A 27,979-nucleotide genomic window follows, 5' to 3' on the forward strand; every position below is an offset into this window, starting at 1 on the left:
CATTAGTGATTATTTGTCTTTAACTTGAAATATTACAGGGAAAATTTATCTACGTTACGTTTAAGTACGAGAAAGGAACCCTAGAAGCTAAGCTGAATCAGCCTGCAGGTCAGTTTAATGTTATTGTTTAATCGTAACTGCATCTGTCGATTTTTATCTTTTTTATTTTTTCTCCTCTCCTCTTCTTAGACTTTATGCAATCCTTACTTACGTACTTACTCCCTCTGCTCGATCCATTTATTCTATTCCTTGTTTTCGGATTCCATTTATCTTCCAGTTTTTTATCAAACTTTTTCGGGTGGCTAAGAACTTAATAAAACTAAATGAAATATAAAATAAAAAATTATAAAGAAGTCCTAGCTGAAAAACCAGGATATGGGAAGGGAAGGGTCCAATCCACTACTGGAGTCTTAGCCCATCCCTACAACTGTGATTTGAATTGTATCTAGGTATTGAGACGAAGGTTTGGTTGGAGAAGGTTGTGATTCTAGGGAGTGGACCGGCCAATAACCCAGCCAAGGTTACTGACAAGGTGGGTTCGAAACATACTTATGTAAAACCGTACAAAGTACTGTACAGAAAACTGTGTACAATAACTGTACGTACTTAAGAAGATATCCGATATTAAGAAGTTACTAATTACGCAATCAATCCAAAAAAGATTTCTAGTCAAAAATCATGAATAGACAATTTTTTATTAACCCTTAAAAAATTGATAATGGAAAAAAATTATCCTAATAAATAATTTTTTTACGCTTACTTCCTTATCGACTTATTTGATCTATTTCGTTATTTTTCTGTCTCACTTTATTTTTTTGAAGGTATCTTTGGTTTGATCTCATATTAAACGGATAAAATACGTCACCAGTTTTCATAAAATACTCCCTACCAAACCCTTAGTTTCACTGAAAATAATGGGTAGATTTATCAATTAGCGTGCGTCTGAACTAATTATTGATTAATTGATTTCAGACTGGTGAGAAGTATGTTGACACTTTGTATAATTCCTCCACTGGAGCACTAATCATCAGGTTAGTAATAAGATAGCAAATCTGTGGTGTTTCTGTACAACCGTACTATTGCTGGATAATTATCAACATCTCAGTCAAAGTTGTTCCAAAGACTACATTTCCTCTTCTATAACTTTGTGCATTGCAGTATTTACAAATAAAAATTCCTCCCACTAGAAACAAACAAATCTCGGGCTTTATGTTTTGTAACAAACTGCAGTACAACGCTGTTTTTGAAAACTATGCAGTACACCGCGTTTTTGAAACTCGTTAACTATTTTTTTAAACAGTTCATTCAAAGATTGGACTGAAAACTCGGATTGTAGGAAGGAATTTAAACTCTGACCCTTATCAAACAATCCCTGTAAAATATAATTTGATTTGATTGGTGTAATTTGCGACTAAACATAACAGATCAGAAACAGATTTTAATCGTATGCAAATGTATTGTAACTAGGCTTTTAGGGCGCTTCGCGCCCATCTTCTATTTAAATTGTGAACATGTTCTTTTTGTTTACATTTTAAAACAAAGAAGAAAATTTTGCGGATTTTTAAAAATAAATTCGCGGATTTTCAAGAATGGATTTTTTTTTACAAAATTAAAAACCTTTAGAACACATTTTTAAATTTTTTTTATCATTCATAAACCTTCCGTGTGGTCACGTGATGTCCCACAAAAAATTTGGGCCCGATCGGTTCAGCCGTTTTGACGTTTATTGGATACAAACAAACAGACAAGTCAAATTTATATATAGATAGTCATCGATGTCATGATTTGATTTGAACGGCAAGGTTTCTGCGTGATGGCATCAACCAGTGAATTTAGAAATCAGAAAAATAGGGGAAAATACTAGTTATAAATATTGAATGAATAATATTGTATATAATTGCATATGATAAATAGATATAAGCCGAATTTACAAATGAATGAATGAATATTGTGTTTCAGGAAACCTGGAGTAAATCTAGGATCTGGGTTTACCATCAGTCTCAACTAAGGCACAACAAACAGGCGCACCTGTCTTTAGGAATAGTTCCATTAACACATAGTTAAAAATAAAAAACCGGTAACAACAATAAAAATATATTCTAAAATTAATATTAGTTCGGGAATCAAATTTAATGAATACAGAGATGTATTTGAATCACGGACCGCCGGCTAAACTAGTTATCTTTTGTGCCGGGTCAAGCTGGAAAAAGAAGTTGTTCAATAACGCTACTAACTTCAACTACTTCTATTTATCAAATCTTCTAGGTGAAGCATTAATAACAGTAAATATTAAAAAACAGATTTAATGCGGTTAGCTTGGAAGTAGGGTGGAAAATCTAAATATCTAATTCAAATGTAAATAAATGATGAAGATTGGGCTAAAACTTCAGATGGTGGGATTAAGGATCAGGATTCTGAAATAGGAAATACTACTACAGTTGATCCACTCAAGCTTACCCCTTTACTCTAATTAAGATGTATATTTTCTGAAACAATATTTCATAGCTAAGTGAATCCCATTTTTTAGAAATAAAAAACCTTAATTTTAAAAATCTAGAAAATGAGGTTAAAATAATGCTTATACAAAAATGGTTTAAGTAAATATTTGATGGAAATTATCTATTGTAGAAGGTTCTTGTAGCAAGAACTAAACAATCCTGCATCTGTTATATATCCATTGTTTGCATTTATCTGTTTAACACAGACAAGCTGACAAATCTTCAAACCAGAGATTTCTGCTTCAGCTGCTGTTCACAGCTGTTTAGAACGTTTTTAAAGAGCAGGAACAGGACAGGTCGTCTTAGACACTGAATTATGTGAATAATTTTCAAATCTGTGATTTTAGTCCGTGTGTGATCTTAATGTTTATTTTCAATGCTGTGCATTAAAGCGCATCAGTGCAACAAATAAGTCAAATTGTAGGAATCTTCACCATTTTAAATAATGTTTTTTTTTCTGTTTTGTTATTATTGGAAGTTCTATTGGTTTATAAAAAAATACTGTTTTCGGTTGATCATGCTCAGTACTCACCTTTTTTTAAATTGTTTACATAAAATATTTAATTAAATTGTTTAATTATAGAATTTTTTTGTAAAGGTTAAGCAACTATTAAAAGGCTAGATAATTAGAAACATGAATTAAGTAATAAGTATACTATGTGATAATACCAACCCCCTTATTGTGCATTATTTAATTATATAGTTGAAACTACATTTTTATATTTTAATCTTTTTTTAACGTCCATAATTTTGGGCTTTAAAGTGGCCTACTTCAATCCGATCATGATATTCTTCGGTTTCCATTATTTCAAGCAAACTATTTGCTTCTTACATATTTGAAATCAATTTCGAGGTATATTTTCTACCCTGTATCTACCCTTAATAAAGCAAATTATTTAATTATTGGGGAAAAAATCGTTTTTAAATGCCGAAATACCCATAAATTTTCCCAAGTCAAAGTCCATTTTTTTAAAAACCTCTATCACATTCTTTGCAGTACACTCAAGGAAATTTCTCTTTATGCTTATTTTTAAAAATTGATAATCACTCCTCAGGCTCATGAGAGGAAACATGCACAACTTTCTACTGAATAGGACCGTACATTTTGTAAAGCACAGCCTGGTGATTCTTTTTTCTTTCAGATTTTATAAAATGGTGGGCAGGAAGCGAAAGAGATGGGACCTATCTGAAACTTCATTTGGGTGAGTAGATGTTTGTTTGCATGTTTCTTCTTATTAAAGGAACGTGATTTATAATGGTCCTCTGCTTGTAGATTCGCATATCACAGTACCCTAATCGTGCAGATCATTCAAAGTCATTGCAAATGGTAAAGTCTAAATCCATTAAGATTTAATATATTCTCTTCGAAATGGTATTGAGTAAGTAGGACGTCCCTAAAAGTTAGATTTTATTTTATTTGACCCTTCAAACTTTTGACTTAAAGTGTGTTGGAGATACCCATATTTTTAGTATAAAAATTCAGTGCTTTTAAAAACCATTTTACGACATTCGCTCGGAGTGTACAGTGCATACTTCCATGTTTCCCGGCACTTAATCTTAAGTTGTAAATAAAATAAACAGTTGTAAATGTAAGGATATATCTGTCGTCATTGATCAGGCATAGTGTTAAATGGTACTGATATGAAGCGTACATGCCACTGTACAAAATAGTTCATTCAATGATTAGCGAATTTTTTATGCAGCTTAGTTAGTCATGGATTTGTACCTATTATTGTGAATCATTATCAGACTATTAGTAAAGTTTTTGATAGACGTTGAATTAAATCATTAAGACTTCAATACTTAACAATATTTTAAGAATAGTTATTTCTTGTAAAATTGCGAACTACATGGACATCCAAATTTTTTTTCTTTTTTTTGCAAAATTAGCTCAGTATGATTGAAAGATGAAAATTATTAGAGTTAAAAAAAATTCAATCTTTTACCCTTTAATTTTGTATTCTTTTAGACAACTAGTTTTCTTATCAGAAGAAGATAAAAATGATTAAAGTTTAAATATTTCTCATTGCTGACAATCATGGTGTATAGTAAGCTTCTTTTAGTTCTAGCTTTCTCAATAGCATCCACTGTTTCCAGCAATTTATTCCATCTTAGTTCTGGGACTGATGAAAACATATTGATTTCTGGATATAATTCAGAGATTGCGATTTATTCCTTAAATAACAATCTTCTGACAAGAAAGGGGTCCTGGATAGTTAATGCAAACCTTACATGGATACAACAAACTGGAGGATCTTTCTGGGCAATTCATGAAACATCTTCATTCATGGGGGTGCCTGGTGGAGCCGTCAGTCGTTGGGAGATCATGGATAACAAGCTTGTGATGCAAGAGTACCTAAGTTTGTTGAGTATAGGTCCTGCCCATCTACTTGTTGATCTGGAGAATAATCTTGCATTCACTGCAAACTATGGCGGGGGTTCTGTTACCGTTATATCTATTACTGATGGTAAGCTGGACAAGGTTACTCAGCTGCTTAAGTTCGGACCAGGATGTAGAGATCAGTCTCATCCTCATGAAGTTATTCGGAGAGGAGGTCTTGTCTGGGTGACAGATTTAGGATGCGATCGTATTTATCATTTCAAGATCGATGGTGACCAGTTGCATAAGTTAGGTGAGACTGTAGTAGAGAACGGTGCAGGACCAAGGCATATGATTCTTCATGAAACAGAAAATTTAGCTTTCTTAGTTTGGGAATTGAAGAATGGAATTGAAGTTTACAATGTGAACTATTTAACTGGAGACTTGGTGTTAAAACAGCAGCTGAAGCTATCTTCCAACGATAAAGATGCTGGCGCTGAAGTACTTCTATCTGAAGATGGTGAAACCTTGTATGTTAGCAGCAGAGGAACTGGTATAATTGCAGTCTTTAAGCAGAATGGGAAGGAATATGAAAAAGTCCAAGAGCTTAAGCTTGGCGGGACATGGCCTAGATCTGTTGCTATAAAGAGTGATACTCTGCTGATGGCAGATCAGGTTGGAAACAACACTCAAGTGATTTCTATTAATGAAGATGGAATGCTTAAAGCTGGACAGATTCTTCCCACTCCCCCAAGCCCTGCTTTTGTTATGTTCTTAAATCCATGATTTTTTGGACTTCATTATTTGATTTATTTTAGATGAATTTTTGCTGTACAAAAATAATAATTTAAATTTTATCTCATTGTCAAAAATAAATTTGTGAATTATTTTTTAGTTGTAAACTATTTGGTTATTTTTATACTTATTGACCTGTGTTCCACTTTAGTTACCCTTTTTTATTGATTATTCTTTGGAGATATCATAACGGCCTTTACCACTTGCCTCATCCCTATAGAAGGTCAATGTCATTAGTCGATTTTGAATCAAGCGAATGGAAAGATATCGGAACTAGAAATAATTAAAGATATTTGATTTTTTTTTTTTTATTAACTAAGTTAGAAGTTATCTTCCATACTGACAATGGATTGGGCAACTGGGAATTATTCATTTAATAAATGAAAAAATAAAAAGATCAAATGTGCTACTCAATTTGAAGAGCAATAGGTCAGAATTTGTATTGTTAAAGGGACTGACCGGTAATGTACGGTATGCAGTGTTGTGGACAAATTCTTTTGGATTCATTTGAGACATATAAAACATTTCCACGATGTATAAGTACTGAGTTTGAGCGCAAAGTCGACGTTCTAAATCATGAATTTGGATGGGAACGTTTTAAAAATTCTAAAGTAAACTAATCAGATGTTCAGGAACATGTTTCTCAAAAGAAATTTGTCAATAAATCGAAGTTAGAATTAATTATTTCCTTTTTCATAATTATATTGAATTTCTTGCTTACTATGAATTTGTTCGTAGATTTCTTCAAATTCTTCGAATGTCGTCTTTTTAAAAAATTCCAGAAAATCTGCAGAAAATCTTAGGATTAAAGAGAGAAAATTTAGGATTAAAGAGAGAAAATAGGTATTAGTATTTAAATAAGATTACTTATTTTAGATGATAAGAGTTAATTTTTTTTCAACCTGTTCCTAAACAACTAATTATTTTTTCTGAAGAATTTGTTCACATTTTTTGTCGTCGTTATTCAATAATTAAAAAACATTTTTAAAAACGTATCCACCCAAAAGTAAAATTTTGAACGTCGACTTTTATATGTCTCGAATGAATCTTAAAGAATTTGTCCACAGCACTGCATACTCAGTTCAACTACCTTACAATACATAGCCGGTCTGTCCCTTCAAATAGTAATATTATTCTAGTATGGAAGAAAGTAGACCTACTGGATTTAGAATCATGAATATAGAACTTCTACAGGATGCTTTAGGTAGGATCACCATTCTATCAATTTTAGGAAGACTCGTAAGATATGTAAGTTTATATTGGAAGAATTCGCATGTGTTTTCTAGTTTAGTAACTTTAATCTATTTAACAACCTCAACATATCTCAAACATACCAACATTGTTAGTTTGTTGGGCAACCACCGGTGGTACCTACTTGGCCCTCTAGATTGTGTGGGGTGCTGTCTGCTGTCTAGAGGCCGTGTGGAACGGAAGGGGGAATAGATCCTCTAGTCTCTTTGGCAATCTGTTGATTCCATTTCGGGGGTCTTTTCATATGTTCCTTCTTATTCTTATAAAGGGACTGTCATTGCAATATAAAGTGACCTATCTAAAAGAGGGGCATGCCCAATTCACAATGGTAATACCCTTACCTTTATCTGATCAAGAATGTGAGAGATGTCTTCGTTATTCAAGCTGGATAAGTAAATGATTCTAATCATTTTTTCCAAATTGACTGAACCAGAAATACGCAAGTAATTTTACAGAAAAATTACCACTTTTTTAAAGAGAAATCATTCATTCATGATCAGGCAAAGCTTTAAAGTGTCCTTTGGGTGCTGCCGTATCACTTTAAATGAAGGGACTCTTGAAATTACGCCTACAGTCCCTTTATAAGTTAATGTTTGCTTGTTATTTTGTTAGAAATTACTTCACATTAGAATGTGCGTGGTTTAAGTTGCATAATGTTTAGATGAAGCGCAGGGGTGTGGACACAATAAACTAGTTCTAGTTGATCTTCTGAATACTGTAGACAAGCTTGCATCAGCATATCAGTTCATCTGTCAGGTTTAAATACTTTTAAAGGATGGGTTGCGATTTAGATAAATGGTTCATTTCGACTGTTTGGTCTGTGTTGCTTGGTTTAGCTGTAAAATAGGATCAAACACATTGTTATTACTTCTTTTTAATTTTCACCGTACCTAAATGTTAAAAGTACAAGAATAAAGAGATCAAATATATTAGATTATTTTTTATTAAATTTAATTGTGCAGGTCTGCTCCTCAACAGTGGATTTCTTCAACTCTCCTCCTTCAACCAAAGGTAAATGGTCATTCCTGTCTCAACAAATGTGAACCTAAGTAAATTATATATTTCCAATTTTTAGGATACAGACTAAATGAAGATTTGGAGAAAATTTGCCCCGGCACATCTTTAAAATCTTTCGGTAAAAAAACTTCTTTTTTTCTTGAATTATTTATTCTGACCTGAGTCTAAAACTAAAGAACGAAAAGTTCTGACTTAAATTTTAAGTTCATGGTTAAATGTCACTACTGACTTAATTTAAACCTGAACTTTAACCATGAGGTTAAACATTTAACCCTGTCGCCGAAATCGACGAGTTAAAATTTAAACAGAGGTTTAAATTATCTTGAAATCCTGCATTTTCCCTATTTGTCTATTATTCAATCATCATTCAGCTGCAACTGAGAAAGCGGCATTCAACTTTACGATTTAGTTAAAAGTGAAAACCTTGTTAAATTAATTTTTGGATGTAAACCCAAAAAACGGTTGTATGTTTTGTTTTCGGTTACGTAAGAACAGCTGATTAGCGATGGTTATGTAATATTCTCCGTAAATCCTTTTCTCTGATTGGTTAAGATTTTTCCCGGGAAATTCAAATAATTTAAAATTGAGAAAGTTTAATATTTAAGTCGCTATTCATTATTTTACAGAACTTTTAACCTCGAACTTAAAATTCGCGCATTCTTTAGTTTTAGACTCTGGTCAAGTTAAAAACCAGTTAGTTAATGAGAGAATTATGTGTCCTTTTAACTCAACATTTTTTAGTTTCTTTCTTCGATGACCAGAGAAGAGTCAAAGAAGAGATGGCAACAATCAACCCCGATCCTTCTAATCCTCAAACAGGGTACGTATTTTTTTAGAACTTTCTACGTAGCCATTAAAAGATATATTTCATGCTTTTTTATAAAGAATTTTCTCTTTGCACTTTGTAAAACAACACAGAAAATATATTTTCAAATTTTCTTATTTTCGGGGATTAATTTTTAGCAATTCTGGAGAAAAAACACGTTTTATAGTATACCCCTTTCTAGGGTGGATTATGATGAAGTTTTTGTGAAGATGGAACCTGAGGAGGATTCAAAGGAGATCTTAGATTTCCATAATTTCCAAACTTACTTCATCAAGGTACGTTGGTAGATCGTCTGTTTCAGAAAAAGAGTTTTTTTAAATGTTGATTTTAGGAAGAGTTGATTGAATCTGGAACAAACCCAGAGACGGCTAGTCTAATACAGGTCAGAATTTATCTAATTGATCAAAACTAGTATTAAATAATATTCTTTTTTTTTTTCAGATTATTTTCTTTTCTCCCTTTAAACTAATCAACATTTTGTTGTTAGTTCAACTCAGAGCTGTGATAAACATTTAATTCTTTCTTAAAGTCAACCTAACCTACAAACTTCAATTGTCTAACCTTATGTCTATGCAACCTGATGCTGTATACCTGTGATATTTTTAACAATGTATTTTGTTAGCTAAAACAGTTTGAAAACACAGGATCACACGGGCCATTAGGTTGTTAAGATTTAGAAAATAGAGTTTGTAGAGAATGTTCAGGGAGGGAGGGAGTCCAGAGTTCCTCAAATAGTAATCACCGCCACCCAAATCTGTTTCGGGGCAAGCGCGCTCCTCAATTGGTAATCTCCACCAGCTCAAATAGTAATCACCGTAAAATTTTGTTTTATGTGATTTGAATTTAATGCACTTTTAACACAATTTTCGACATCTATCCGGGTTTTATGGCATCTGTATTGACTTAAACTGAATTTTCAAATTATTTTCAGATTTTTTTGGTCAACAAAAACTGAAAATCAAGGCACAGTTCATTTTAGCCGAATCTTAGATCCAATTGGCCACTTTAATGACTGCATTTCATGATTGGCGTCAAGATACAAAAAAGGTCGGGCTGCCTGTTTACTAAAAATTATCTCATCGCGCACAAAGTAATATCCATCTCCATTTAAAGGATATTTTCAAAAAACCTTTACAGTGTTTAGATTTTTGTATTCGCCAACTCGAGTTCAACATCTACAACAAAACTAATTATATGCATAGAAAGTACTTAAAATTTACTAAAAATTATCTCATCCCACCCAAAGTAATATCTATCTCCATTTAAAAGATATTTTCAAAAAACCTTTACAGTTTTTAGATTTTTGTATTCGCCTACTTGAGTTCAACATCTACAACAAAACTAATTATATGCATAGAAAGAACATAAAATTTTGAAAAATTAGTCTCATCACACCCACTACTGAAAATGAAGTATTTAGTCCACTAATAATGGGTTAAAGTTTCCTCTCTATATAAGGAGTTTAAAACAACATTCAGAGGAAAATGACGCAAACATTCTTAAAGCGAAAGTTGAAACTAATAAACGTAATATATTTCTAGCACTTAGTGTGGCATATTTATTGATTTATTTTCGAAACTAATGAGCAATAAAGAAAGCTTTAATAATATTGTACAGCTTAGGGCTATTAAAATAGGTCAATATGGTCTTATTTCTAAGAAATAAACGATTTAATTTTATGCTTTTTTGGGGTGATTACTATTTGAGGTGGTGGAGATTACCAATTGAGGAGCGCGCTTGCCGCAAAACAGATTTGGGTGGCGGTGATTACTATTTGAGGAACTCTGGACTCCCTCCCTCGTTCAGGTCCTCTTTCCAAATGAAACTTTTTTCGATTATATAATTATTTAAAAAGGATGTTTTTTCAAGTTTTAGTATTTGTTCCAAAACTAATACTTTGCCTATTTCTAACATTGAGTTTTCATTTTGAAACAATTACCGCATTTCAGCTCATGTCGCGTTTTTGGAACATATCCTGGTTTTAAGACGATTACTCGAATTCATATCAATGTCAATTTTTAAGCATTCATTCACGGCCACGCACTTACGAAACTAAACAAGATTTTTTGATAAGGTAAAATATAAACAAAATAAAAAAAAACATTTTGTTCCAGTGCTTAGGATCAGGATCCGCTGGATCCGCAAAAACATACGGATCCACGAAACCGGATCCAAGGGGCAAAATATCAACCCAAAACTGCAAAATAAAAACGCTTTTACTCTCAAAACCCAAATCTAAACTATTGAAAAGAGAGAAATTATAAAAGTTTCTGATTTCTGAATGGTTCATCAAGTTTAGGCATAAAAAGCGAAAAAGATATGACAAAAAACTTGGAAATTTTGCTTTGTTTGAATATTCAGTAAATCTGAAAAAATGACCTAGATCCAGATCCTTTTTATCTTTTTTTACTTTTTTTTACTAGAACTGAGGAAAATTGAGTGTTTAGATAGCAGGATATTAAACTTTTTCTCTTTTTTTCTTTTGAATTGCGGATTATACTCAAAAACGGGAAAGTGGGTTTTGTCTCGAAAACGAACAATGATTCAAATTCGGGATATGTTCGAAAATGGAAAACCTGACATTGTCTTGAAAACTTTAATGTATTTTTATAATTTTGATTTCAGGAATAAGTTTAAAATTGGAAATTGTTGTTCTCGTGTTGCTTAATAAAATATTGGTTTTAGTTTTTACAACGACATATATTCTCAATATGGGCCGGGATCCTAAAAACCCATTCGTTCAATTTGTGCCTTTGGAACTAATGTCCTGTGTATTTAGAATTTTTTTGTAAATTGTAATAATTCTGGTCTGTAACTTAATTTTCATATTTGACGGATTAATGGCGCTTATTTCAGTTTGATAACTTGAATTGGATTCCTGTAATGGGAGGGATGGTCACATTATTGAATCCTGGTATACCTTTAACCTGTAATCCTGCTCAATTTATAAAAACTACCTCCTCAAAGTACAAAATACCTCCTGGAGTTTACAAATATGTAAGGTACCAACCTTTAATTAACATATTATTTCTATTAAAAAGCTAAATTTGACTCTCCCTAATTAAAATATAGACTTTTTATTTATCTTATCGACGATTTTTTACAATATTAAAATTTATTTAGGAAAAATGGTCTTGAGTCTGTGCTACTTGTAAAAGACGACGACGGAAACTACGACGACCTTCTCAAATTTTTCATTACTGTAGACAAGTTCGACTTGAAAGGAATAACTTTTTTATTCCAAATATTTTGTCCGCCACAGTTGTAAAGAGATTTTTCAATGTAAATCTGTTCTCACTTTAAGGTAGTTTTAGCATAAGATCCAAAGGGATATATACCATTTTCATATTTACTTACTTGTATATTTGGAAAATAGTTGGTGTTGCTAGGGACATTTAGCAACATCTTTTCCCTTTAGTCTTCTGGGAATCTCGTTATTCTCTCAGAGCCCGCGACTTTAAGACCCAACTCTGACGACAGCTTGTGTCACGTAATTGACAGCTGCAAGATCTTCGGCTCGACTTAAGGAGTTAAGACCAATGAAAATAAAACCGACCTTGGTTGTTTTTAGTGGAGAATAAGGCTCAAGGTTGAGTCTTGTTCTCAAAAGAACCCGGAATGCGCCAATTCTGTGCTCATTTTTACCTATAGGAGACCAGGTAATAACTACAAACATAAGAGCGAGCATGAACTCTTTCTCTTCGGCTCACCTCTATTTGCACTGATTAAATCTTATGTATATATTTCAGGTAGGCAGTTTATACAGGACTCAACCGTGAACTGAAAACACAATAAATCAGTCCAGGGTTAATTATATGCATGACAATAATAAAATTTTAGCCTTTAAAATAAAACTTTCTCCAGGTTAACTATTCAATTATTTATATAATGAGAAAATAAACTTACAATGTTGATTTGTCCAGAGGTTTGTAGCCTATAGTTCATTAAATTGCACCGCAGTCGAGAACAGGATAACTAAAAATGAGCTTATTTAGTCCGATCAAAGTTTTCATGTGTCACTTCAAATATCCTTTTTTAAGTGGTGACTTTCTCACATTCATCACAAGCATCGTGATTTTTAGATTTATTACCTGTATTTGATCTAGAGGAGGAGCTAGACCAGGGATACAGAATCAGAGCCCTTCCGTGGAGGTATCGGAGGGGAGCAACAATGTTTCTCGTCGGAGAAACCAGAGTAGAGGAGACAACTAAGCCAAAGTTGTGCAGGTCTGGTACGTAGAGGTATATAGGTCTCTAGAGTACCAGAAGGATATTCTGGAGCACGAGCTGAGGATCCAGAGGACAAGGATGACTCAGCTTCCGGTGATGTCGGAGTCTTGACAACGGAGGTCTTTATATAGACTTCCTTAGACTCAGGATGTCAAAATTAGTAGGTGGGAGTAGAAGAGAAATGATCCAACTCAGATTAGAAGAGAACGGAACCATCTCAGGAGTCAAACACGCAGGGGAGATATCTGCATGTTGAAGATCAGTAGAATTTCTCCGCGAGTCAGCGGAGCAAGTTGAAGTTATATATCAACAGGACTCGTGCCAGCCTAGCATGAGAATTACGTTGAGAGATTTGTGAGAAGTCAGGATATTACTTAAGCTCATTTTAGATATTTGCAATTTTTCACCTGGTTTAAAGCACGGATACGAGCCCGGAACTATTTAGAGGAATCACAACAATCACAATTATCTACATATATCTTATAAACCATCCGTAGGAATAAAATTTTTCAACGTTGTGTAAGGAACATTCAACGTTTATTAGCCTTAAGTATTTATTACGGATGATTTATAGACCTGGAGAAAGAAACACAATTTCAGGTTAGAAGGGGGCAACTAACCCATTGTGTTCTGAAAGATAAAACTCATTATTTACAGTTTTTTGAGGCTTTAGACTAGGCTTTAATTAGGCTTTGGCGAGACAGTATATAGGTTTTGGCTAAATATTATATATATATATGTTAAATCATAAAACATTTTAACCATAAAACTCAGGTTCTGCATTATAAAATAAAATCAGGTTATTCATTATAAAAATTGGCCTTTAGATAGTTATATATTAAAAATCTCAATTAATTATTGAATTGAACACGTGATTGATTAGTAAAAATTTGTCCATGTAGAGTTCTGTGTGATTGATCGAATGTTTGTAGAGAATTCCTGGTTGAACACACTGAGTAACGTCTTGTCGCTGAACACCCTGAACACACATTAGTTTATAAGGATCCTCAGATCTTACAAATTCCTACCTTGAAAATCCACCAAATAGAATATTAAACCAGTTTTTTTTTAACTCAACTCTGTTGAAAATAAGATGCAGCTTGAACCCGAAAGCTCAAGCCGTAAATAAGGCCCATCGACAGCTTTGACCCGAGCCGTATTTTACCGAATTTATTAAATCACGGGCTCAGGATTCGGTGACCAATATAATAGATGGTTTTAGGTCATTACTAACAACTTGAAGTTCATTTAGTTTACTAATTATACCTTGGGCATTTAGATAGAGAATACTTAGTGTCTCCCGTTCTTAGTAGGGTTCTGCTCCTCCATTCTCATTGTATCCTCCTCCCCCTCCTCCCTCCCCCTTCTCTCTCTGGATCCTGTCTCTGGTTATCCGATTGGTGTTCCCGAGAGTATTCTATCTCATTTCGTTTCTCCCCGGCGGTTCTTGATTGGTGCTTGTTTTGACCTTTATAGCTCTTTTTCAGCCTCATGGTCCGACCGCCTACCACATGAAGTTAAGGTACTCTCCAACTCGCTCCACATTTTTTGTATTGCAAAGTACTCTCACATCCTCGTCCTCTTGTCTCTGCTGTTTAGTTAAATCTGGTATGATGATAACATCTTTGAATTTAGTATCTGCCAGTTTCCTTGAGCTCTTGAGAGTTATAGTTCTAAATACAGGGTTTTCAAGACCAACTATTAGGGGTCTACTGCTATTTTTAACCATCACCATCACCCACTCTTCTCAGAAATTTGATATCAATCTCAGTGTCTATTTCAATATTAATAGAGAGTAGAACTTTCTTATATGAAGCATTATCAGCTTTTTTTCTATCATATCCATTCTTCATTTCATGGCCTAGGTTCAACTAGGTTGTGAACTATCAGGTTCTCCTTCCTTTTTTCTCTATCACAAAGTTCAGCACAGACTTACGTTTGAAAGTCAGCTGATGACTCAAGGTTTAACTGTTTAACATTTTCATTTTTTTGTCCAGATTCTTAAAGAATAAGTTAAAGTAAGTGGATTCCCACTGAAATCTGGGAGCCGAGTATCGAAAGAGAAGAAAGAGTTTAACGCCTGGCGACGGCAGGTGGTTAACTGGAGAACTACTCTCAAGAATACAGGACTTATTCCGTGTGAGAAGTGTACTCTAGGTTAGGATTCTAAAATATCATTTTTCAAAATTTATAAGAAATCTGTTAACGACAAAAAGTAAATTATGAACGAAACGGAAAACAAGCTAGCTAGGATTTCAAAGTGAGAAATAGCACTATTCAATCTTTTTTAATTCTGGCGTACATATTTTCAATAAAATGTTTAAATATAAATAAGAAAATGTGTAAATATATATAAGAAAATGTATAAATATATAAAGATTAAAATTGTGCTAATGGCACTATATTTATAGATAAAAATGCTTAACCCTTAAACTCCATTCATTAATCAATCCCTGGTTAGGCGGGTCTAAACTATTAGTTTTCATTATTTTATTTATTTTAAAATGGTATATAAAATTTTCTGTTATTTTCAGGATTCTCTACATTAATCGGAATAGAAAGCCATTACTTGCTGTGTACTGGGGAGATAATGGATAATTCGGAATATGCAGATTGTCATCTGTGTCAGGTAAGAAACTTTTTAAATTTTAAAAAGGAATTTTTTTTTCACTTTGTTATCAGGGCTTTATAATAAATTCTTTTTTAGAATTCTCTCTCGCCCCTTTTCTTGTGGGGAGGGGCCGGTTAGTTATCCAGCTAGGAAGGTTTTATATCGAACATATTCCTCAAGATTAATATTTTCATTCTTCAACGTTTCTTGCGATAATTCCATGTTATTCTTACTATACTTGGGACCGGTGGATAAATGAATTTTTCAGAAAATACAAGGTTACCCACAAAGGATGAGAATTTAGAGACGACTGTACGGAACTTATTGTACACTTTTTCAATTTATTTATTGTCCCCTTCATCATCTGTAAAATTGTTTTGTTCTGTGCCAAACCATTAAATAAGCCATTCAAGGCAGTAGAATTAATTCAACATTGGAATAATAATATTTAACACGTTTAGGTTTAAAGTCGCATCTTCTGTAGGTAACCCTATATATCAATCATTGAGTAAAATACAATATTTCCGTAGTAACAATATTTGTCTAGGCGAGGTGTACTCAGTCCGATCTTGAAGGTCACATGATCAAGTGCTTATCTAACCGTAGTCATTTCACCTCATCTGAGAACAGGAAAAGAATTGAACAGAAATGAAGAGAATTGATCGGAATTGAACGGAATTGAATGAAATTGAACGGAATTGAACGGAATTGAATACCCCACCCTCTTATGATTCACATTTTACACGCAAATGTGTTGAAAATGCTCTAAGACCTTTAGCTTTTTTGCAGTCAAATATTTTGCGCCACACCTCATCATTCTACGAGCGTGGAATGGATACAAAACCAAACTTTTAAAGTTATTATTAGTTCATATTTTAAAGCTTTTCAATCTTTCACCTTAGTTCTTCTTCTGGGAGTGCTAAGGCAGGTATTATTACTCTATTTCATATTTATTTTTTATTTTTAATATAGATATAGATATTTTGATAAATATAGATAATTATCATGATAACTGTATTTTAGGGAATTCTAAAAGAAAATTAGAGACTGGTAATAAAGTGTTTAAAGTGGAACAGCCAATCAAAAGGGAAAATATATTCTTTACAATATATTGAATATTTGAAAATTGGATTAATTATATTTTTGACAATATCGTTGATTCTACAGTGTACGGCGTTGAAAACAAGGCAATCAGTGTTTCGGATCCGTATCATTTTGATGCGGATCCGGATCCTGACTCTGATACGGATCCGGATCCGGATCCGAGGTAACTTTTGATTCCGTGAATCGGATTTTCCCTATTAAATTTTATGCAAGGTTATAATTTATAAACTATAGTAATCCTAAAGTTAAAAATGTCGTCATTACTATTATATAAATGTAAACATTAAATTATTAAAGATAATTTTGAAAAATTTTCGTCATGTAAATAATACATTTACGAACCATTTTGGTTTATTTATTCTATGGTTTTGGTTAATTTTTGGCGCTACCCGGATCCATATCAACGTTTCCTGATACGGATCCGGATCCGACCAAATGATCCGGATCCGACCGGATCCGGAACGCTGAAGGCAATAATGACGACTTTTCTAACCAAGTTTTGATTTTAAATAAGCTTTTGTCAAATTGTAAGTTGATGAATAAACTGAGAAAAGGTGAAAATTGAAGCTTCTTCTTGTGTTAAAGTTTATGTGTATCCATGCTGTTTAAAAGCTTGGTAGAAGTCAATCCTACTTTCTTAATAGAGGATGGGGTTATTAATCGAAACTAAGCAATGTTAACAGACTATTAAAGAAAATTTTCCTTCATCTAGAAAGAAACCCTCAAAGGCCCTGGCTAAGGAATATTCATTTTTGATTAAATAATAAATACATGAAATAGATTTACAATAAGAATATTGGCATCATTTATCAAAAATGAATTTATTGAAAATGGTAAAATAAAATGGATTTCCTAAGGCTGCTTGTTCCAGGCGCACTCCTCTCAGCATATTTTCAATTATTTATACAGAGAGGTAAACAATGCAATTTTTTAGTTTTATTAAGGGATTGTTAACGGAATTAAGTAACTTTTTATCTATTAACAATTCATAATAATGCGAGTTAAGAATTAATTTTGATTAAAGTGATTTAGAACTCGTTATTTGTCGATCTAGATTTTAGAAAATATCCTCAAATCTTCAAAATCTCTGGTGAGAGTTGAAAAGTAAAGATCCCATTTTAAAGTGCTGCTCCTGAAAACCATGTCTCTGAGTAAAAACCAGAAAGACTAATACCGATTCTTGCTAAAGCTCGTATCTTCGTTCAGTCTTTTCTCTGGTGTGATTAGACAGTAAACAGGTTTTTACTCAGGGTTAAGCAAAGCATGTCCAATCTCAGCTCTGGTGACGTTATTTATAAAATATTGTATCATGGTTCCAGATTTAAGAGTTTCAGTGCTGTAATTCGTTGATGGCACTTATACGTTGACGATCCTGATTTTACTTTGATTGCTAACTGATAAATCTTGTATTGTATGCAGGTTAAAGAACCAGGGTATAGTTGGACCTAATATCAGCAGTATTGTATTAGATACCTGGATTAAGATGCTGGATACAGAGAAGGTTAGGATTACATAGATATTCATTATCAACTCAGAAATCTGTAGTTTCCTTATCATCTTGAATCCATGTTTATACAGGATTAACCACAAAGGATGAGACTTCAGAGACGGCCATACTGAAATTTATGGAGTGTTCCTTCCTACAGTCATAATTACATGCATCTTTATTCTGTATTCTTGTTGATGTCTATGCTCTTTTATTTTGATTACACCATTAGAACACTGCATTTAAGTCAGAATACTAAGTTCATCCGCTGATCGTTTTGAGAACCATAGGACGTTATTGAAGTCTCCTTCTTTGTTTAAAACTTTTTTATTTGTTATCCACACCAAATTTAAATTATAAATTCATTTAAAATGTTTTGTAAATAATTGTTATAATTTGAAAATTGTACTCTACATGTTCAGGATGTATTTAGAAGAGGGCAAACTGATCATGATCTACATCAGGTAAAAACATTTATCTATTGTTAGGATGAATACTAGAACCAACCATATCAAAATTTATCCATTTCTGTTTTAAAAACCTAAAATCCTATTTTAAAATTAAATTTAAGATCCGAAGTTATTCGATATTACTTTAATGTGGGTCCGTGTGTTCATGAAGTATGCTAAAAAAAAATACACTTTTATCTCATATGAGCTGTCTGGATCATCTCCTACTTCAGTGCTCCATTGCTTGTGTTCATGAAGTATGCTAAAAAAAATAAACTTTTATCTTCTCTAAGCTGTTTGGATCATCTCCTACGACAGTGCTCCATTGCTATAGCTTTTAAGTTTAGTTTCAATCGATTTTGACATGTTTCATTTTCCAAAAACTTAAACAATTTAAAGTGTTAAATATATTATTGTTTTATCTCTGCTTAATTCATTAATGTTTAGGAGTTGATTACAAAGAATTCTCCGCTTAGTGAAAAGGTGTTCAATGAAATAGAGAGACGGCTAGATGAAAGCTGATGAGTGATGTTATATCTAGTTGATATACTGCCAGACAGCGCCACACCCATACTGGCGACCAAATAAGGATTACATTCAGTCTATCCCATTTGCAAATATATAGTTCCAAGATTGGCCGCTATGTGACACCAAAGTTACTTAAGTTCCATTTTTGACATTGCATCGTCAATATCCTTTGTTAATTCTCAGATTGTGGAATACTAATGTATTTCATTTTACAGATTGAATTTTTCAGATGAAATCAATGTCTTCCAAGGGTCTAAAACAGCTAAAATCTAGTAACAAGCAGCACATTCAATAAACACCATGTCCCATAAAGAAACTGGTAATAAATCTTACTCAGACATTATCAAATAGTTAAGCTAAGCTTTTTTCAAGTGATTGAACACTGGTATTCAAAATTTTCAGTTAATCAAATAATAGTAATATTAAGAAGATAGCTTTTGTAAGTGTTAAAATAGTGAATATTTCCTTCATGATTATTTAATATATTTGTTGTTATTCATTAAACAAATTTATTAAGATTTGTGGTTGAGATAATTTAGTAGAAGAGCTGTATATGTATTTATTATTGTTTGTTACTAGACAATGCGACGCTACGATTATATGGCCCTGCATAGGGACTTTGTTGACCCTGTAGATGTTGATCATGTTCACTCAGGTTAATATCATTTATCCAGTCTAAGTTATTCAGCCTTTTCAATCAGAGGCGTATTCAGGAGGGGGGCCATTCCGGACCAGTGAAATCTATTGATTTCAGGGGGTTTTCAGACCCCAACATGTGCTTTGCCCCCCCCTGGAAAGAACAAATTTAAAACCCCCCCACCCCCGGACAATTTTCTGAATACGCCCCTGTTTTCAATAAAGAATATTAAGCATTGATAAAGAAATTAAAAAAAATTTTAATTGTTCATGAGAGAACCATGGATACAAAACAAACTGAATCTTTTTTGGGGGTAAATTCTCTTCTAGTATTTCTCACTAGATATTTCCAGTGCCCGGGGTATACTTCAATACCTATTTTATTGATCAGTTCCAACTGTAGCTGAAATTGTTCGTTGAAATAGATCAAACCAGACTTCATTTTGGATTTTGAGCTGAAATATCCCACGAAATTCTATTTCTATTTCATAACTAGGACCAAACTCTATTGCCTCCACTGTATCCTCTGCCTCAGATTCTCAGGATGAGTTTAAGGTGAATAGATTTAGTGTTTTAAGGATCTTTAAATGTAATTTCAAGTAAGTCTCCAATAATAGATCGGGATGTCCGATTCACCGGTACCATTAAAATCTTAGTCTGATCAAGTATCAATTAGATATCAATTCTATACTTGTAAACTTGGAGAAAGTTGGTGTAAATGTAGGCCCCGCGTAGGGAATTTAAATTTTAGTAAAACTGAGGTTGAATTTAAAGAATTTGAGCCGCGGCTTAAATCCGCCAAAACCCGGTTTAAATTAAGCGCCGGCTTAAATCTTGAAACATTTGATACAATTTTAAGTGGAACCAACCATATTTAAGCTGCGGCACAAATTCTTTAAATTCGGCCTCAGATTATCTTCAATTTGTGTGTTGTCTTGATTGATTTGCACATTTGAAAACAATGGAGGAATTATTTGAAGTTAACAGTTTTCAAGTTAGGTAAATAACGTTATCTTCTAAATCTTTATTAGGGAAAATGTTAAGAGTGTGAATCTTACGTGCCTCTCTTTATTTTTTTATATAGGGTCTCTTCAAACTACAACAGTCCCTTTAAACCAGTAATAAACACAGTTTATCCCCTTAACAATTTTGTCATATTGTTGATCAATTGTTTAATATAGGCTAAATATGAACGTCTCCAGGAAGCATACAAAAGATTACAAAGAAACAATATATCACTAGAGGTAAGATAAAGGAACAAACCATTTAATTAAGATATGAATATTGAATTCTCGAGTCTGATCACTTTCATCATGTTAAATCGTGATTAAAAAAGTATAGAAGGAAATTAATGAGATGATATACTCGCTTCCGATAAGTAAATGTTTGTTAAAGTAGTAGTACAGTCCTAATCAGAAAGACCCGAAAGGGGGGGGGGGCATGAAACGTATTACTCTCCGGAAAATTTAAACAGTGTTTAAACATAACTTAGAATTGTCGTAGGAGGCTGATTTTTTGCATGCAAACCCAGAATTATGTATTTTACATTTTTGGTTTTGAAGAAATCTGAGTAAAAGTGCGCGCGCGCCTTTTCTGAAAAAAATGCGACTTTTTGACAGTAAATCATTAATTGCACTTGAACATTTTTCCTAACACTCGTGAAACAAATATGCGCTAAAAAAATTCACCTCCAAAGGCTTAAATGTCCGCGCCCGCGCGCAATAAAAGAAAATATCTTTGAATACTTATGTGCTAAGTTTGGCCTAAGTTAGAATCAAACATCAAACTACAGCAAAATTGGGACAAGGTATTCATTTCCGAGGTCAAAATAGTCATTGGAGCATTCTGACCGGCGCGTTAGTAGCCAATCATTACTTTATAGGTCATCTTAGTACATTTTTTACATGTTTTATGTCGATTTATAGGTAATTTGACACGAGGAATTCGTCTCCGAGGTCAAAATAAATATTCGAGCATTCTGATCGGCGCGCTAGTAGCCGGCAGTTACATTATGGGTCAATTCCCACATATTTACATGTTGTATGTCGATTTACAGAATATTGGGCACGAGGAATTCATTTCTGAGGTCAAATTTAATATTTGAGCATTCTGACCGGCGCGCTAGTAGCCAACCATTACATTATGGGTCATCTTAGTACATTTTTTACATGTATATCAATTTACAGGTAATTTGGCATGAGGAATTCATTTCGGAGGTCAAATTAATATTCGAGCATTCTGACCGGCGCGCTAGTAGCCGGCAGTTACATTATTGGTCATCTTTCCACATATTTACATGTATGTCGCATTTTTCACAAAAAGCGCGCGCGCGTGCACTTTTGCTCAGTTTCCTTCAAAACCAAAAATGCATATAATATACATAATTCTGAGTTTGCATGCAAAAAATCAGCCTCCTACGACAATTCTAAGTTATGTTTAAACACTGTTTAAATTTTCCGGAGAGTAATACGTTTTGTGGCCCCCCCNAACTATAATCACAAAATAGCCTTAGTCCTGCCATTTCCAAAATGTGGTCTGCCTTTTTTGAGCATTAAAACATAAACATATGTAAAGTCGCCTGATAAACTGTCCATTAAGTCGCGGGTCTTTCTGTTAACTGTACTATAGCACAAGTGCATGTAAATAAATGTACTTCTATTGTATTTGATTTGATTCAGGAGAAGTTGTTAAATGTCGGGGAGAAGTTCAGCGCGGACAAGAACCTGATTTCTAGAGATCTAGCAACACAAACACAGAAGGTTTGTTTTAAAGGGAGTGACCGTCTATGTAAGGTAGTTGAACTTAGTATGCAGTGTTGTGGAAAACTACTTTTGGATTCATTTGAGACATATTAAACTTTTTAAAGATCTGTAAATCCTGAGTTTGAGCGCAAATTCGATGTTCAAAACTCCTACTTTGGGGGTGGATACGTTTTCAGAATTAGTTTTCTTAAATTATTAAATAACGACGACATATAATGTAAAAAAGTTCTACAATAAACCACACATAGGAACATGTTGAGAAAATAAAAATTAATCTAATCGTGCGAAAATAAGTATTCTTGTTCAATTATTAGCAAGCTTCTATTTTCTCATTATTCTGGTTTCTCATTATTCACAAAGATTTTCTGCCGATTTTCTAGAATTATTATTGAAAAGACGACATTTGAAGAATTTGAAGAAATCAGCGAATAAATTCAAAGAAAATAAGAAATTCAATATAATAATGAAAACGAAATGATCGATTTTAGCATTGATTTATTGACAAATTTCTTTTGAGAAATTTGTTCCTAACCATCTAATTATTTTACTGTATAATTTTTACTTTATTTTTCGTTGTCGTTATTTAATAATTTAAAAAAACCCATTCTGAAAACGTATCTACTCCCAAAGTAGGAGTTTTGAACGTCGAATTTGCGCTCAAACTCAGGATTTACAGATCTTTAAAAAGTTTAATATGTCTCAAATGAATCCGAAAGAAGTTTTCCACAACACTGCATACTCAGTTCAACTACCTTACATAGCCGGTCACTCTCTTTAATATAGAATAATAGCTTTAATATTAATAATAATAACAGCACGGGGGATTACTTTGAATATCTCCTCTTGAAATCTTAAGCAGGTAGTCAGGACAAGAACATTAAAAAATTATTCAAAACTTGACTTTTTTACGTCCAGTTATGGTAATTTTGGCATTACTAGTGGAATATCGAACTTTGAAATAATGTTTATCTTGTTACTTTTTGATTTATAAAAGCATACCCAATTTTAAACTGAATTTCTAAATATACGTTTTTTATTAATTATATATATAAATCTATCAGGTTGTAGAAGCTAAGTTTACGATTCAGCAGTTGAACAAGGAGAATACGCAGCTTAAATCTGATCTTAAGGTATATCTATATTTCAAGAGCAGGCATAGAAATAATGAGAAAACGAATCTAACGTGGATTTGCCTTTAGAAAGTATTGTCCTCGTGCACAAAGGTATATCTGATATTTACAGCCCGAGAACTATCCACCTTTTTAATGGTTTTAATTTTCCGGTTCTAATGAGATATATTTTTTTTAGATTGCATTGACGTTGCTGCAGAATAAACCGAATACTTTTATAAACCAGAAACTAGGCTCTCTACCCTCAGATTTACAGGTTTCAGTAATCTTTTAAGAATTAAAGGGATTGTAAGCTTAAATTCAAGTGCTCCACCATGGAAAGGTGGCAACGCCCGATTTACAACATAACTCTTTAATACGCTTTACAAATGATAGGTTCCGTAAAATGGAGGCATGGCTCAAATTTGGTCGGCTGCTGGGATCTTATCGGGTTTTAATGTTTTCAAGTCGAGCAAGCGTAATAGGAACACAAATTTTAGAAAGATCCAGGCTGAAAAACCTAAGTACACAGTGAATTGAAACCTCACCCTGTATGAGGGAGCTTAAAACAATCCCTAGACCTGATGATTTGATTTGATTTTGTGCAAGTTTGATTAAGATGTCAATTTTTATCATTTCAAAAATGATTATTTTCAATTGTGGTTTCTCTTCAGAAGTGACTTGCGCATTTAGGAATTATCATAATTGAACACTTTTAAATCTACATCAGGTAAAAATTTCAAGATTACCGTTGTAACTCGGGCATTGTCATCTCGCATGGTTACTTAAAATTATGCTGAAAGTCCCTTTAAACTTAACAATTATTGGCCGGGGCGTTTTGAAGTAGTTTGAACAGCTTCAGGTTTAAAGGTGAAACATTGATAGCACACTTCATTAAAGTATCGTTGACACTCCTTTTAGAAATCAAATTTTGCAGAAATTAAATAATTTAGTGCCGGGTTCGAGAATATTCTCGAGATAAGGACCGTGAGAGGGTTCAAAGGAACGGAGGCCAGAGGATCAGTGTTCAAATACCTCATAGTAGCTACGGAGCTCAAGAGGAAGATGATGAAGCTGTTTCTGCAGCAATCCTTGCTAAGGTATTCAGCATTTTTATTGCATCCTGGGCACAGATTTAAAAACTTAAACCCCATTAAAATCCGGCTTATTTGGAGACTCGTGCGTAAGTAATACCCTAGTCAGGATGGTACCTGATTGGTTCTGACATGCAAATGAGACTGCCTAGAAGCTTTCTCTTCATAGCAGACGAAATTTAAAATCATTAGCTTTTGAAGACCTGGGCCTTCAAGGCGGTTGGTTTTTTTTACTAAACCCAAGGCCATTCAAAACTCAAGTCTTGACTTGACTAGACGCTAAGACCGGTTTTTAATCGGGTTTCAACTTTTAAAATCTCGGCTCTGAGGTCGTATCAAAACAAATTATGAATGGGAAGTTGGAATTTTTTCCTATTTTGGCGGCCATAAGTGCTACTGCTCTTCCTAAAGAAGTAGTTCATTGGCAATGCATAGTAAAAATACTTCACCATGTTAATTAAATCTAAACTCAATTCTAACTCAAGTCACTTATACATTACGATGTTATCCGACCAACATTGTAACGTAACGTAAAATTGTCGTGCACAACAAAAACCAATGCATCGTGACATTTGACAATATTTCATCCTAAAGTAGATGCCACATCCGCTATACTTAATTTCTGACACACTTGCACATGGTTTTACAGCGCCCGGCCCCCTCTCCTGTTCGATCCGCAACCCTCGGCCCAGAAATTACCCTCAAATAATACAAAATGGACATTTCTCTCAGGTTGCATTGGCAGTAGGGTTGGAATTTAGTTAGTCAGAAGTTCAGTAGTGGCGATGTCGCGTTTAGACTATGTAACATTACCCAGATACACCGTGCAACCCCAAGCAAATATCTGTTGATGTGTGCATCTAAAGATTCAGGATTGACCAGTTCTTGTTTGGGTTTAAATTTGGATTCCCCAAATTGCAGTTTAATGAATTAAAACGGAACACCTTCTAGGTTTTGGAGCAGAGAGAACGCGAAAGGAGTAAAGATAAGAAGTTCTGCATTGATATTGGAACACAGGTAGAAATATGGAGAAATTTGTGCCAATAATTTATATTTTATGCTCAATGAATTATTCACAACGTATTTTGTTTCTCATATGTTTTATTTGTGAAGACTCACGAATGGATATTCCCCGACGCCTTGTCTACTGTCGAGGTTTCACGTAGAAATCCAGACAAACCTGAGCACGAGGGACGATCTGGGGCTGAGGAGGGACGAGTAGGGGATGAGTGTGGACGATTTGGGGGTGACGAAGGTCGCCAGTATATCGAAAAGTGCGGGGAATCTGACGAGTCCGGGGATAGCAGAGATGGAACCAAAACAAGTTCTTCCAAAAGTCAGAGCTGGGAGTCAGACTTCGGTAGGAACCAACTTTATTTGCATAACTATTCGTAAAATATAAAGAAGTTACCGAAAGAATTTATTTGTTGTTAGTAAAGGAGAAATACAAACCGTTCAATTGAAGACATAAAATTCCAAATTTTTCATACTTTGAACCTTCTTCGACATAGAGTTGATTTTTGGTTATTTTCCACGACACGAAATTCCCAATTTGAAGGGAAAATCCTTGTCACAAGAAATTTATTAATCTTATGTTTAGACTCTGAGAGTAGTGAGATAAGGAGATTAAACCAGAACTTAAACCAGAACCATGTTAGTAATATACTACTCGCCTCAGCAAGGACGGAGACTAAAGAAGGTATAGAGACTAGAGGAGGAATGGAACAGGAGGAGAGGAGACCCAGGGAGAAAGAACAAATAATAAATACTACCGTGGGAACTGTAAATCAACAAATAAAAAATCGAGAATCACAATTAAGGTAAGATGCTGAAATATTGCTATATTTTCGCTACTCCCGAATTCTTAGTTTGTGTTGCATTTTTTCAATTGAAACTTATATTTTATTCATTTCCAATCAATTGTTTTTGTTTAGATTATCTGGTGAAACCGGTTTGTCTGACGAGAACTCGGAAATATATCTGGCAAATGTTTCTCCCTCTCCCAGAAGAACGTATATACTCTCTTCAGGATCCAGCAGACAGTCAAATTATCCACGATATTCTGGAGAACAAGAAGGTTCTTCACAAATAGATGTTAGAGAGCCAAGGGATAATAGCGAACTGAGAGACCGTGCTCCTGTCCAAATTGGCGGAATTCAGAAAATACGTAAGTCTGACACTCCGGAGACCGGTATTTCTGGTTTACACAATAGAATCCAGGAACCCCTTATTTCTGGCGGAATATCTGAACATGGTTTCCAGGGTCGGGGCGGAGAGGAGTTAGAGAAGATTAGAAGATCGCACACTTTGGACCATCTCTCCTTAGGAGAAAATTACAAAGCACAATCTCAGGCTGGTCCGCTACCACCCAGTAATCCGGGCTCTCTTCTTAGTCTACCAACTTCCGCCTCCGGGGCGGATAATATCATTTCATATTTAGCCGGGTCCATATCCGGCTCCGCCACGGGTAGCAGGGCGGGAAGTATTGGACATCAATCCATTAATCAAACTAAGTTTGGAACCATGTCCCGGTCTGTGTCTTATAGCTCCAAGCAAACTGACCTGTAAGTCTAAGCTGCTAGAACAGTATTAGATGAAACATATGTAATGTATGCATTATGCAAATAACGATCTGCTTATTTATCACCTAATGGCCAAATCTGCAACAAACGAACTTATGTTATTTTGTTATCTTATTTTTTATTATGCTGTTATTCTTCCAAGCTTGTAAATGTTATTTGTTAGAGGTTACATGTAGATCTGTGTCTCATTTAAAATAGCACTATATATGATATATACATCCGATGCAAAGCAAAAAAATTTAATTGACTTAATAGAATTGAAAAGCTAAAATAAAAACGAGATTGCCAAAACTTAAAATTATTTTTAAAAGAAAAAATTCGGAATTAATCTTTTATTATCTTATTTTTCGCGACCAAAGATGTTGTATTGCAACTGTGCTAGTCATTAGAATGAATGTAGAATATGTATTTTGTACGCAGCTTATTTTTGTTAGAAATCAGTATTATTAACTCTTAACATACGATCTCATCATGTTCAATAGTCTAGTCATTTTCAGTGTTAAATATTACATTTTAGCATACTTTTGAAGTATATTTATAATACAATTAACATTAATATATAAAATATATATTTATGTACGTCGTGTATGAAAGGCTAAAAGTTGTTCAATACTTATTTATTTATAAATTTGTAGAAAACATGTGCCTTTTATGTATTTAAATCTTAAATAACACTCTAAG

General features: G+C 33.7%; 3 protein-coding genes and 2 long non-coding RNA genes across 5 annotated transcripts in view; 3 read left to right on the forward strand and 2 right to left on the reverse strand.

The window, feature by feature from the left end:
• Window positions 1-3,641, forward strand: part of LOC111707213 (neutral alpha-glucosidase AB) — an 18,329-nt gene extending 14,688 nt beyond the window's left edge. The window contains exons 28-32 of the mRNA XM_023480273.1: window positions 39-108; window positions 450-532; window positions 973-1,031; window positions 1,960-2,038; window positions 2,629-3,641. Coding sequence (XP_023336041.1) covers window positions 39-108; window positions 450-532; window positions 973-1,031; window positions 1,960-2,008 — 261 coding nt within the window. The 3' untranslated portion in view covers window positions 2,009-2,038; window positions 2,629-3,641. The remainder of the gene's footprint in view (window positions 1-38; window positions 109-449; window positions 533-972; window positions 1,032-1,959; window positions 2,039-2,628) is intronic.
• On the forward strand, window positions 3,538-19,345 carry LOC111707233 (uncharacterized). Its single transcript, XM_023480297.1, has 20 exons — window positions 3,538-3,700; window positions 6,753-6,817; window positions 7,526-7,620; window positions 7,827-7,875; window positions 7,940-7,999; window positions 8,623-8,701; window positions 8,889-8,982; window positions 9,039-9,089; window positions 11,564-11,709; window positions 11,831-11,931; window positions 14,957-15,094; window positions 15,472-15,566; window positions 16,096-16,178; window positions 16,451-16,476; window positions 16,572-16,635; window positions 17,365-17,392; window positions 17,510-17,565; window positions 18,072-18,153; window positions 18,561-18,602; window positions 19,035-19,345. Exons 1-20 carry the CDS (start codon window positions 3,558-3,560, stop codon window positions 19,107-19,109), a joined length of 1,572 nt encoding a protein of 523 aa, XP_023336065.1. The 5' UTR covers window positions 3,538-3,557; the 3' UTR covers window positions 19,110-19,345.
• Window positions 12,263-13,050, reverse strand: LOC111707247 (uncharacterized). Its single transcript, XR_002766397.1, has 3 exons — window positions 12,799-13,050; window positions 12,614-12,682; window positions 12,263-12,487 (listed from the first exon to the last, which is right to left on the reverse strand). It is a non-coding gene; the product is annotated as an uncharacterized LOC111707247 (long non-coding RNA).
• Window positions 13,131-13,732, reverse strand: LOC111707242 (uncharacterized). The gene is made up of 3 exons (XR_002766396.1): window positions 13,514-13,732; window positions 13,345-13,406; window positions 13,131-13,263 (listed from the first exon to the last, which is right to left on the reverse strand). It is a non-coding gene; the product is annotated as an uncharacterized LOC111707242 (long non-coding RNA).
• On the forward strand, window positions 19,342-27,978 carry LOC111707222 (uncharacterized). The gene is made up of 12 exons (XM_023480285.1): window positions 19,342-19,434; window positions 19,695-19,770; window positions 20,248-20,306; window positions 20,933-20,995; window positions 22,430-22,510; window positions 23,575-23,643; window positions 23,822-23,899; window positions 24,576-24,722; window positions 25,668-25,733; window positions 25,830-26,076; window positions 26,317-26,536; window positions 26,651-27,978. Exons 2-12 carry the CDS (start codon window positions 19,698-19,700, stop codon window positions 27,282-27,284), a joined length of 1,737 nt encoding a protein of 578 aa, XP_023336053.1. The 5' UTR covers window positions 19,342-19,434; window positions 19,695-19,697; the 3' UTR covers window positions 27,285-27,978.
• Window position 27,979: the final 1 nt, after the last annotated feature.

The sequence above is a fragment of the Eurytemora carolleeae genome, unplaced genomic scaffold, assembly GCF_000591075.1.
Source record: "Eurytemora carolleeae unplaced genomic scaffold, Eaff_2.0 scaffold39, whole genome shotgun sequence".
Classification (NCBI taxonomy): Eukaryota; Metazoa; Arthropoda; class Copepoda; order Calanoida; family Temoridae; genus Eurytemora; species Eurytemora carolleeae.

Coding starts and splice junctions, on each gene's coding strand:
- LOC111707233 (XM_023480297.1), top strand. CDS start 3,558: ATGAGAGGAAACATGCACAACTTTCTACTGAATAGGACCGTACATTTT. Junction 7,876..7,939: donor CTCTCCTCCTTCAACCAAAG/GTAAATGGTCAT, acceptor TCCAATTTTTAG/GATACAGACTAAATGAAGAT. Junction 17,393..17,509: donor CCTCAAAGGCCCTGGCTAAG/GAATATTCATTT, acceptor GGATTTCCTAAG/GCTGCTTGTTCCAGGCGCAC.
- LOC111707222 (XM_023480285.1), top strand. CDS start 19,698: ATGCGACGCTACGATTATATGGCCCTGCATAGGGACTTTGTTGACCCT. Junction 19,771..20,247: donor TGTTGATCATGTTCACTCAG/GTTAATATCATT, acceptor TTTCATAACTAG/GACCAAACTCTATTGCCTCC. Junction 22,511..23,574: donor TAGCAACACAAACACAGAAG/GTTTGTTTTAAA, acceptor TAAATCTATCAG/GTTGTAGAAGCTAAGTTTAC.